Here is a 12,782-nt window from a genome sequence, read left to right on the forward strand (position 1 = left end):
CAACAATTGTAAAAATATTGTGATAACAATAAGTGTTGTAACATTTTCTCAAAACATTTATTTTCAATTGTGATTGGTCACAGTCTCATATTTTATTTTTTTTATTTCGATTTGTAAGAAATTGATACCTCAATAATTGTGAAAATATTGTGAAATTTGTTGTGTTAGTATAATAATATATATACCAGTTTATATAAATATTTTAAAAAAAAAAACACAAACCGATTACTGGGGAAAAAAAAAAAACTTTAGGCACTGTAGAAATTAATGTTAAAATGTTGTGGATTTAACATTTTTTTTATTTGATCTATAAAAAATTGAGATCTCAACAATTGTGAAAATATTATGATAACAATAAGTGTTGTAACATTTTTTTAAAACATTTATTTTCAATTATGGTTGGCTATAGTCTCATATTTTATTATTTTATTTCAACTTGTAAGAAATTGACACGTCAATAATTGTGAAAATATTGTGAAATTTATTGTGTCAGTATAACAATATAAATGTCAGCTTACATCAATATTTAAAAGAAAAAAAAAAACAGATTACTAAAAAAAAAAAAAAAAAAAAAAAAAAACCTTTAGGCGCTACAGTGCCAATTGAATAAACAAAAGGGTTGAAAAAAAAAAGGGACTCATGAAACCAAAACACTGTTGCAGCTACAGTGTGCGCACAGTGCAAAAACATTGGATGTACAGTGCTGAAGCACTTTGCGCGCATTGGCGCTTTTATTATAAAAATATATACTCTGATACCAAAACAACGTAAAAAAAAAAAAAACGACAACATCACAATTTCAAACCCTAGAAATTATTTAGATACCCACCTCCTTACTCTCTCATCAGTCGCCCAAAACCCAAACTCTCCTTCTCCCATAAATGTCTACCTCCTCTCTCTCTCTCTCTCCTCACTTCTTTGCCTTCACCTTCACTGCTTGCTACTTGCTACCACCGTATTCTGCCCCTTAATATCACAATTCTTGGAGTGTCACTCTTTCCTCTGTCATTTTCGCTATTCTCAGGAAGTTTTATAGAAGATTTCGAATTTTGATGCTCCTTCTTACAATGCTTTTTTTGAGGTTTGTTTATGTATTTTATTTTCAATGGTTTTGAATGATCTTTTATGGATTCAGTTTAGTTTTTTTTTTTTTTTTTGTAGATTCAGTTTAGTTTTTTGAATGATTATGATGGGGTTTGAGTTGTTAACTACATTGTGTTTGATTTTGGGCAATGATTGACGAAACCAAATTTTCTATAGTTAATAATAGATATGGATTCAGTTTAGTTTAGTTTTTTTTTTTTTTTTTTTTTTTTTTAAATGGGTTTTTTGTGATTTGAAATAAGATATTTTTGAGAGAAAGATTGTGAATTTGTTTGTGTTTGTGCATTTTCTTTTGTTTCTTTTTTCTTTTTATGGTATATTTGGCTTTTTTAATGATTATGATGGGGTTTGAGTTGTTAACTACATTGTGTTTGATTTTGGGTAGGGATTGACGAAACCAGAAATTCCTGAGCTGATCTGGTCCTGTCATCTTGAAATGATAGAGAGAAAAGATAGAGGAGAGATACAGAGAGTTCTTCCAGAGAGAAAAGAGAGAAAGAAGATATCCGGAGAGTTCCAGATCACCTTTGGCCTCTCTCCCATTCTTATATGCCTCTATCCCTTTTATTGTTTTATATATTCAGTCAAAACACATCGTTTAGCCCTCCACAAATAGACAAAAAAGGACTCACAAAATCAAAATTGCGGTAGAAATCACTGTAGATGGCATAGAAATTGAAAATTATGCTGGAACCATAACTCTTCATCTTGGGATCTAGCAACAGATTCGTCATCTTTTGATGGAGGTGAGAAGCTAGCGTGGTGCACTGGTCATTACAACACAAATTTAGGACGCTGGTTACCATTAAAGTCTGATAAATAATTTGTATGAACTGCTGGATACAAGGTTAAACAGTAAAATGTCAAATGAGTAATGTTGATTTATATTTTTAGGATGAATAACATAGTGACCGTTGTAAAAGAATCATGAAGAAAATTTAATTCAATATATTACATAATTAAGAAAAGAATAAAACCATAAATATATTCTCTATTCTTGCTTTTGGCAAACCCATGCTCTTTTTAATTACCACTTGTCACGCTTTGCTTTCAATTCTAACATGGATGTTTGCAATTTATTTTTCTTTATGCATGCAACACTTTCTTAGACTTGAACCCGGTTCTTACTCCCGACACTTCACAAACGCTCATACTTGTGGAGTAATCATCACGTTAAGAGTGCATATATAGTTAAGACTTAAAAGAGTGCATATATAACACATTTTATTCTCGATGTGCCGGAAAACCAAAAACTTTCTCTGGAGTCGTTCTTAGAAACTTTGATGTTTAATTTGGCTGAGTAAGTCATTTTTTTTTAAAAGATATATATATATATATATATATGTGGTGGAGATCGCTTGTGTTTCTTTTTTTCTTTCTATTTTAATTTGTGGTTTGATTTGCAGACCCGTTATTGGTATTCTTTATCCTTTGTAAGTAGATTCTTTTCTTTGATGGAATTCTATACTTGGAATTAAGTTGGTAGGGCCAGATTTTATCTTCCTCTTTTTAGTTGTTTATTTTTTTTTGGGGGTTGTGTAGGTAGGATGCTAGTCCAAAATAAATAAAATTGAGTAGTGTATTTAAATTAGCTTTTTGCTGTTAGTTTGTTAACTTATTTATTTTATGTAATTTGGTGGTTGATAGTTAATTACTTGATTAACTACACAAATTAACACAATTATTCATAATATCTATACATAGAAGAGTTAATTTCATATGTGATTTCTACTATCTTGTCAATAACAGTGAATTGTCAAGATAAATTATTATTCAAGTAACTTATAAATTTTAAAAAAAAAAAAATTCGTATCACTATATCACTTTGATTCATTTGAAAAAAATTTCTAACTCTACCACTGCCTTGAACCTTATTTTTTGCTAAAACTTTTTTTCCTTTTTGGGTTAACTGATGATTACTATGCAAAATGTTGTTCTCATAATCGGTTAGTACCCCATTATATTTGGTTTTTGTTCTTTACCAGACGTGCCTCAATTATAGCAATTGAGACCGGGTCTCGTTCTAGGATTCGAAAATGGCTTTCTTATTGGATTTTGCATTCCATGATCACACTCTTCGAGCTCAGCTTTGCCAAAGTCCTAAGTTGGTAAAAATTATTGCCATTTGTCTGTGTAAATTAATAGAGCTCCTGGTTTTCTTTGGGTGTGATTTGTTTTATTGGTTGATAAGGGTAAAAAATGATGTACTCGCTCATACTTTCAAGTTTTAACTTTTAAACTTTCTTTCTCATTTGCTTTTGTTTGAAACCTATTTGGCAGGGCATTTATATGGCCAAACATGAAGCTGATATTGATCTGTTGGTTGGTCATCCCGAACTTCAGTATTTTGATGGGGTACCTCTTTTTTTTGCTGAATTTTTTGATGTGGTACCTTGGTATTTTAACCTTGTGGTTAGTTTATGGATTCTTTGGCAGTAGTGCATATGTATATGAGCAATTTGTGAGACCTTTCTTTGTCAAGCACCGACTTGTTGGAGTCTGGCATGAACCAGAGAAGGGTTTGATCTTCAGCTGTAAGCTAGAGGACATTTTAGCCGCATGGAAATATATATCAGAAGGAAAATGGAAAGAAGGTTAATTTTCAGAAGGTTATAAATTATTATTATATTATATTAATAGGGTATGAAATCATTTACCATATCCTCACCGGTTTGGGGATATATGCCTTTTAGATGCATTTGGGGTGTGTTGAGGTTCATTTTGAAAATCTAGAACCTTAGGAGCCCAAGCCCAAAAGAAAAAGGATATTGGGCATGATCCTTGATTCAGTACTACTTGGTCCACATTCAAGCCCAAGCTCGACACTTTAAGCATTCAGCCCTCAAAACAAAAGGTCCTAGCAACAATCTAAGAGGCCGTTTGGTTTGTCAACTGAAAACACAGTGTTCAGTGTTTAAACATTGAACACTAGTGTCCAAAATTTGAAACAATATGTTTGGTGATAGTGTTTAAAATAGGGCTGTTTGAAAATAGTTGCTGAAAAACCTCTGTTTGAAACATATTTTTTGAAACATGCTCAGGCCACATTTTAAACAATGAACAGGCGTTTTTGATGGCACAACGGTAATAAAAATGAAATTCAATTTTCACTGTACGCGGACCCACTGATCAGCTTTTTCTAAAGTTTGTCTCCTCTCCTCTCTACTCTCATCTCTTCAGTCTTCACGCCCCAAATAATTCATCTCATCTCTCTTCTCCTCTCTACTCTCATCTCTACACTCACAGTCCGAACTCCATTACTCCTCTCACCCACCTCCATTACTGCTCTGACCCAGTGGCATTCCACCTCAGCCCTCACGGATCCGGCGCTATTACTCCTAACAGTAGCTTCATCAACGCGTCAAAATCCCACACACAGGCTTTCCCTTTCTTCCAATTAATTCCTCACCAACGACGCTTTGTTGCTAAGGAAAAGGCAACTCACACAGTCTGAAGGGGTCGGTCAGGTAAGGTTTTTAATTTTGTTAATTACTTGTTTCAGCTTTCTTTCACATCCCAACAGATCATTTCACATTAATTCATGTTAGGGCTTCTTTTAATCCCATATATTCTTTCAGATGGACACCTCACTCCCTTCCTCATCCACCTCTCGAGTGCATTACAGAGCATCTGCTTCCTCCTCTGCTTCCTCTTCTGACCGTGTTCCCTTACTGGTACATCTGTGTAATATATAGTGAATCATGCTTCTAAGTTCTGTTTTAATCTTCTAAGCACCCAAACCCTCCTGCTAAGACCATTGATACTCAGTCTGTTTTAGATTTGGGTTTGTCAAAAATTTGGGTTTTTATTTATTTTTTTGTGACTTTTCTTTAATTATATGTTGATGACTATTGAATGCATGTAGAGAAGATGTTTGTTGAAAGGTTTCTTAGAGGATAAATGGGTTGTTTTGGGGTCTGGGTTTATCTATTTGTTATGGGTTATTGAGTTCTTGTGTTGGATTTTTGTTTCTGAGTTTGTATGGATATTGGGTTCATGATCTGCACCTTCTGTTAGATGGGATTTTTTAGTGTATTGGGTTTTTGGGGGCATGCCTTCACTAATTTAAAATGGCTGAGAAGATGTTTGTTGACAGGTTTCTTAGAGGATCAATGGGTTGTTTTGGGGTCTGGGTTTATCTATTTGTTATGGGTTATTAAGTTCTTGTGTTGGATTTTTGTTTCTGAGTTTGTATGGATATTGGGTTCATGATCTGCACCTTCTGTTAGATGGGATTTTTTAGTGTATTGGGTTTTTGGGGGCATGCCTTCACTAATTCAAAATGGCTGAGAAGATGTTTGTTGACAGGTTTCTTAGAGGATCAATGGGTTGTTTTGGGGTCTGGGTTTATCTATTTGTTATGGGTTATTGAGTTCTTGTGTTGGATTTTTGTTTCTGAGTTTGTATGGATATTGGGTTCATGATCTGCACCTTCTGTTCGATGAGATTTTTTAGTGTATTGGGTTTTTGGGGGCATGCCTTCACTAATTCAAAATGGCTGAGAAGATGTTTGTTGACAGGTTTCTTAGAGGATCAATGGGTTGTTTTGGGGTCTGGGTTTATCTATTTGTTATGGGTTATTGAGTTCTTGTGTTGGATTTTTGTTTCTGAGTTTGTATAGATATTGGGTTCATGATCTGCACCTTCTGTTAGATGGGATTTTTTAGTGTATTGGGTTTTTGGGGGCATGCATTCACTAATTCTAAATGGCTGAATGATGTACTTCAGACAACAGTCACATCCCTACCCATCACAATTTCAGATCACTCCAAAAAAAAAAAAAACTTTTAATCTATATATACTATAAACTACATTGTAGTCTCCTGTAGATTGAATTATTCAAAATATTGCAGACTAAGTGTAGCCCCTGATGTTGTGAAACGGACTATAAATTCCAATTTAAAAGAAATAATTGAGGATCATGACATGGGCGATGAGGCACCTTCAATCAACTTTAGCTAAAGACAGAAAAATACTTTTAACTAAAGTTGCAAACTTCCATGCTTTTCTGCTCTCGACTTCTTCTGCATGCCAACTTCCAGTCAATAAAGCAAGTTCCACGAGTTTCGCAACACCTTGCTCCAAAATAAAAATTACTATCATCAATAGAAGAGAATTGTAACTTACAATTCTCCTATGTTCCAATAAATTATCAGTACTAGGCATACATTACATTAAGCCAATAACATACTATTGTAAGAATAAAGAGTCAGCCCGATACATATTCTATACACTAGCAAAATGGATGACTCAAGATTGTCTAAAAATATTACACAGTGCATCAAGTTCAAAAGGAGTTAGTAGTACATAATAAGATAATATGATTACATAGTAGGAATTAACACATCATCATAACAATTTGGTTTACAACATCGTCATAGTTAGCAGTACTGCAAGCGCGGTGAAAAACAAACACCAAGCAATGAACCTAATCTTCACCATTTTCTTTGGTTGGTCTGAGGGGTGGACCTTGTCATGTATGACCCTCAATTCCTCTCGCAATACACATAGCTCTTCTTGTAGTTGCTGGAAATCCTCCGCATATGACACTGGCGTCTTCAAGGGAATACACCATTGAAAAAACCGACATGTATCCTTTGGGCAACATTGGAAAAGCCTGTACCGGTTCTCATTTCGTTTATCTAAAATCTTTACACTTGCTTTCAAGCCACAGAAACAATTGCAATTTCGGAACCGAAGGCCATCGTCAAGATCGTCATGCATTGTGTCTGCCATCTACAAGAAGAAGCCACAAGCCTACTCACTTACACATTACAAAACGTAATCAACACTATTAAACAACCATTTGAACATGGTATCCATTCGTGCAACAAACAGTAGATGCTGAGCATTAGTCTATATGCAGCAAACATTTCAAACAAGGAGTCCTAACTATAAAAAGCTACAACTAACATGAAGTTTTGAATACAGCATATGACATAAAGAATCAAAACAATTAACACAGAGAGAGCTATAAAGGAAAACCAACCAAACGGGCTATAACAAACTGGCAAAGCATTCAAATGGAAAAGAATATTCTTTGCCAAAAAGGATGTGAGTGGATTCCTCCACCATCTTATGCCTAAGATGCAGATTCAAAACTATCAAAAGAGCTTTGTGAATGCTGTGGTAATCTGCTCACTTGGCTATAAAACTAAATAAAACAAGTCACTGAAGTTATCTACATGAGAACCATCTATCTAACTACTTGAGGACTGAAAGGTTCTTCCTGCTATCCTTGGTTTAAATTTGAAAATTGAGATGCAAAAGTTTCATCTTGCACTGCCAGGTCACTGCCCACTGCCACTTTGGACATCTTAAGGGCTACCCATGAATGAGCACAAAGAAGATCCAAACTCACAGACTATTCCTCAAGCAAGCTTGAAACATCTAACCACTAAACTACCCTGAAGTCATTGTATTTTGCATATATCAGCTTGCATAATGATACAATCGTCAGAAGGAGAGAGTTAAATTCAGACCCAATCATTTTTATCAGAGGAGTATAGTAGAGACAACACCCATGATCTCAAGAAGGAAATAAAAAAGTGATGCTCACTGGTATTTATAAGGATTGAAGACAATATCACATAATGCTGTCAAAATTTCGTATCAATATTAATACGCAATCACATATACATTTCCAAGCTCAATCACTTGATGAAAGCACACAACTCAAAAACAAATACTGCTATATATATATATATATATATATATATATATATATGCTTCTCTAGAGATAGCTAGAAGGTTTTACAAGATATAGCAAAAAATTGTAAAAAGGAAATGCCAAGTAAATATACACAATAAGTGAGCCTACTCATTCCCACATGTTAGTCCATGGGTGAGAATTCCCGTCCAAGTTGTTCCCCACACACAAGGCACACTATTTTATGAAATTGTGATAATTACAAAATTTAAAGGATTAGACAACCCCACCTCAAACAGTTTACCTCACAAGACCTTTGTTTTGCTCACTATAATTGAGGAACACAATATATCCATCATATCCAAATTGAATTCAACATAATTCAGTAAAATCTGTCACAAATTCATGAGTAATTAAACTACACCCAATCAACTAAAACTAACAATACAAATTCACAAATGAAACTAATAATCAGCTTCGGAGAATTTCATATTAGCTTAAAAATCACACTCAAAATACCCTCAAATTTCAAACAGCAAGCAAGTAACATTGGAGTTTGGTTGCTGTGAAGCCCTACGAAAAACCACAACAAATTATTAATATATAGAGTTCTCAGATTTGTTAGATTTTTTTTTTTTTTTTAATCTTCCGACGGTTTCTCGGCAACCAAACAGAGTGTTAAGAAAAATGGAAATCGACTGGGTTGTAAATCAAAACAAATTTACAACAGCAAAAGATTTTGAGGAAACCCTTCTACATTTCGATGCAGTATGGCATGTATATTTGGATTGTAAATCAACTATTCTCTCAACAGCAAACAAAGAACTGGAAAAATGGGTTTTCCCGATTGGTGAGGAAAAACAAGGGAGAAAACCCAAAAACAAAAAACACAAACAAATGGAGACATCTGAGTGAAGAAGGAAATGTTCAATCTTTACACAAAAACCCATTAAGAAGCAAGGTGAAAGTGAGATTCGAACCTGGATCTTCGAGTGATGGGTCGGCGGCGACAAAAGCTCGATCTCGGGCTCGATCTTCGAATGTTGACGGTGGAGATGAGATACGACGACCGTGAAGCCCAGCCGTGGATCTTCTTTGGCGTCAATGGAGATGAGGACGGCGTGGGTTTGGCTTTTTCGTGGAGATGAGGACGGCTTGGATTTGGCTTTTTGGTGGATCTTCTTTGGCGTCAATGGAGATGAGGACGGCGTGGGTTTGGCTTTTTGGTGGAGATAAGATACGACGACCGTGAAGCCTAGCCGTGGATCTTCTTTGGCGGCAATGGAGCTGAGGACGGCGTGGGTTTGCTTTTTGGGTTTCTGCTCTGAGGAAACACTTAAGAGAAAGGGATAAAGACGGAAAGAAATGGGATAAAGAAGGGATAAAAATGGGATTACAAATTTGTTATTTAATACGGGTCAGCTTTTTTTTATCAAACAAAACATACATACCAAACACATATTTTACATTTTTTGAACACTAAAAAACATTGTTTAAACTATGATACCAAACGCATTTTTTTGTTTTATTCACACTTAAAACACGTTGTTCAACAACACTTTTTAAACCACAATTTTCACATCTTTTTAAACAACAATTTTTGAAAACTATAACCAAACGGGCTCTAAATCACTCTGAAAATGGGAAACCTATCACCTCTTATATTTTGTTACCCAAGCTCACGAGGCCCACGCGTAACAGGAGGAACATGCATTATTTATGATGCTCTCAACTTTCTCATGTTTTGTAACTAGCATTTTCAGAAGGTCTCATGATATATTTCTCTCATAATATGTTGGATTCTCGGTAAAACAATCTAATTTCCGTGGCAAAACCCATTATCCAAGTAATGGGTTCTCAACCCAAAGATAGAGAAAGAAGGGAAGACGGTTTGGAAGGTTGGAGAGTGCAATTATGAGGGGGAATATGGGCATCATCATCCATTGAGAGCCTGTGACTCTAAGTTTGGACATGCATATATGGTTTTGACTCTTTTGAGGTCTACTAAGCAGGTGTGTGTTGACCGTTTTCAACTAAAACAATTCTCATTTGAATAATGTTAAAGATACAAATTTTTTTACAAATTACTGATGTGATGAATGATTATTGATAAATGAAAAAAGTGATATTAATCGCAGTCCTAGATAAAAACCAATAAGAGGTTGGCTACATCAACATTTTGTAAAATAGTTTGTGGTAATAACATTACTCTTCTCATTTAATATGGCTATTATATAAATCCATATTTTAAATGAATATTTTGGAATGATAATTGATTGGATCAATAGGTTATCTATCTAATTTGGCACAATAAGATCAAGTTATGCTTGTTTTATTTGTCCAACCAAGGCAATGTATGAGCACCGTTATAGGTAGGGTACATTTTATTATTATTATTAATTGTTATTTTGTACTAAATATTTAATATTTATTTAGTGTTATTATTTTTTACTTATTTCAATTTTGAGATTTACACTTATTTTCTCACAAAAATTGCACGTTTAGAGCCACTAACATGGCCAAAAGTATTATAAGACTAGTTCTATAAAATGAACACCAAAATAGCATTGAAATATGTTTAGTTATTATTTTTTTTTTTCTTTTGATGTGATATGGGGCAGTTTTTTTTTTTTTTTTTTTTTTTTTTTTTTTTTTTTTTTTAATAGTAGGTGGGATGGTTTTTTTAGGAGAAGGTGGGGATTGTGGAGAGTTTTTTTTTTCACTTTTTTTATTAATTTTTATTGATTTACGGTTTTAACCTTATTTTTATTTTTTGGGAATAATGATAAGTTAATTAAATTAGGGGTATTTTTGTAAGTCAAAAAGACAATAATTAACTTTTTGAATCATCTTAATATATAGAGATAAATAAATTTTTATGTACCTACAACATATCAAAATTCAAATAGACTACAGGAAATCATGACATGTACAGAGTGCAGACCATATGTCTAAATGATAACCTATACTACAATGGCTCAAACCTAATCACCTGATCTAAGCTATAGCCAATGGATAATTAACTACTAGCTCAATAGCACATTCATCATACCAATAATTGTTCTAAATTGCAAATCCCAATCTAGAATTAAATAGTCCTATCCATAGAAAGTTAAAAAATTTTAAACCCAAAAAATAGAAGCCAAATAACAATGTTTAGAATCAAATACAATCGTCAAATCTTGATAAAATCTCCAAACTTTAGGGTGCTTTTGGTAGAGTAGATTTTAGAAAGAGAGAGAGAGAGAGAGAGAGAGAGAGAGAGAAAATAAGGAGGGAAAACTTTTTGGAAGGTATTTGTTTGAAAGGGCGAGAGAAAAAGGAGATGGTGAGAGTCAGGTGTTTTCTCCCCAGCCCATCAAAAAGTTTTCTTCCCAAAATAGGGAGAAAACTGGGGGGAGAAAAAAAAAATTAGAATTGGGCCAACAAAAATGCCCATGTGCACTATGTACATGGGTTTCGTTCATGCCCAGTGTTTTTTTTTTTTTTTTTTTTTTTTACCACTTACACATAGACAATTTTTTTTGCTAAAAAAACGTGTTACTTTTTTGTTTGCGCATACACAATTTTTTTGCTTAAAAAATGTGTTACTTTTTTTTAACTTTTTTGTTTTATTTAATGGGGATATAATTGTAAATTTATACCAATTTCCGTCCATCCTCTCATTTTTTTTTTCTCAACCAAACAAACAAGTTTTTTATCTCTTCACTTTTCTATCCTTCTATAAAAAGCTAAATATCTTCTATCCTCCCACTTTTCTATCCTCTCCCTATTTTCTATCTTCCCACTTTTCACTCCTCCAACCAAACGAATCTCTAAAGACTAATTCCATCCCAACTTCACAAAAATCATAGGACCCATTAACATGTTTGAATGGTCAACCAGAGTCCAACATCAACAATAAAATCTTGTACCAAAGAAGCACAAGATTATATAGGATTGCAAAATAAACATTAGTCTTATAAGTGCACTTCGATGGCCAGCCTTGTTGGCAGACAATCTTGAGAAAATACCAAGCATTTTTGCTTTATTACTCATAAACTAATAAATCACAATATTTGACATTCAAAATCTTTAATAAACTGATCTTTAACAAACTAATAAATAATAATATTTGACATTCATAATAATCAAAGTATACCCATCATAATCATTAAAGAATACCTAGACAGATTGATCTCTAATCTTAGCAAACACAAAAAATTCATCAACACCCAACAAAAGGGAAAACTAATTAATAAATAAATAAATAAAAACTCTTTGACACAAACGGCATCATCTCCCTCACAGTGGCGGCATCATCCATCTCTTTCTCGGTCTCTCGGTCTCTTCCAATCAATATTTCACCATTAGGGGTTTGTCTAAAAAAGAAAGAAAAAGAGTGACAAATTTGAACCGGTTATTTGGGTTTTTAGCCGGTAGATAGAAAATTGAAGAGCATTGAAGAGAAAGGAGTCTGTGGCATTGAAGAGGAGAGAGTTCGAGTTGTGGGCATTGAAGAACTGAAGTGATCTTCTCTGCCAAGATTTGCACGGCTTGGGCTGAAGGGGAAAGGGGAAAAAAATCCAAATATTACCTTTGCTAAATGGTGTTGTATTAAGTGAGTAGTGGGAAAAACTCTCACCAAACTAGAACCATATTCCACCAAAAAGAAGTTGGCTTATTACACAATTCATGGGCTCACAAACAGTGCTCAAGAGATCCATGAATAATACAAAAAATAAGTTACAAAATCAAATAAGTTTAAGCTTTCATCACTTCTCAAATAGACTATATATATATATATATATATATATATATATATATATTTTGGTAAACAGAGGAGTAGCATAAACTAAGAAACAAAGCTCTCAGGACACAACCTGGAGTGGTACATTCCACTAGCCTCTTCCTCAAGGGAAGTTAAAATGTCCACAGGCGGACTTTGGAAAATAATAAAATCTAAAGACTGGTTTACTCCTATCCCAGCCAGCTTATCAGCACACCAATTCGCCTCCCGATAACAGTGTTTGAAACAGATGCGACGAAA

The 12,782-nt window shown here is 34.0% G+C and overlaps 1 protein-coding gene across 1 annotated transcript; it reads left to right on the forward strand.

Moving 5' to 3' along the window:
• Positions 1-2,387: 2,387 nt before the first annotated feature.
• LOC126700923 (HVA22-like protein a) lies at positions 2,388-3,703 on the forward strand. Its single transcript, XM_050399087.1, has 5 exons — positions 2,388-2,404; positions 2,511-2,537; positions 3,090-3,212; positions 3,385-3,459; positions 3,541-3,703. The coding sequence occupies exons 1-5, from the start codon at positions 2,388-2,390 to the stop codon at positions 3,701-3,703; spliced, it is 405 nt and encodes a 134-aa protein (XP_050255044.1).
• Positions 3,704-12,782: the final 9,079 nt, after the last annotated feature.

Source organism: Quercus robur, chromosome 9, assembly GCF_932294415.1.
Source record: "Quercus robur chromosome 9, dhQueRobu3.1, whole genome shotgun sequence".
Classification (NCBI taxonomy): Eukaryota; Viridiplantae; Streptophyta; class Magnoliopsida; order Fagales; family Fagaceae; genus Quercus; species Quercus robur.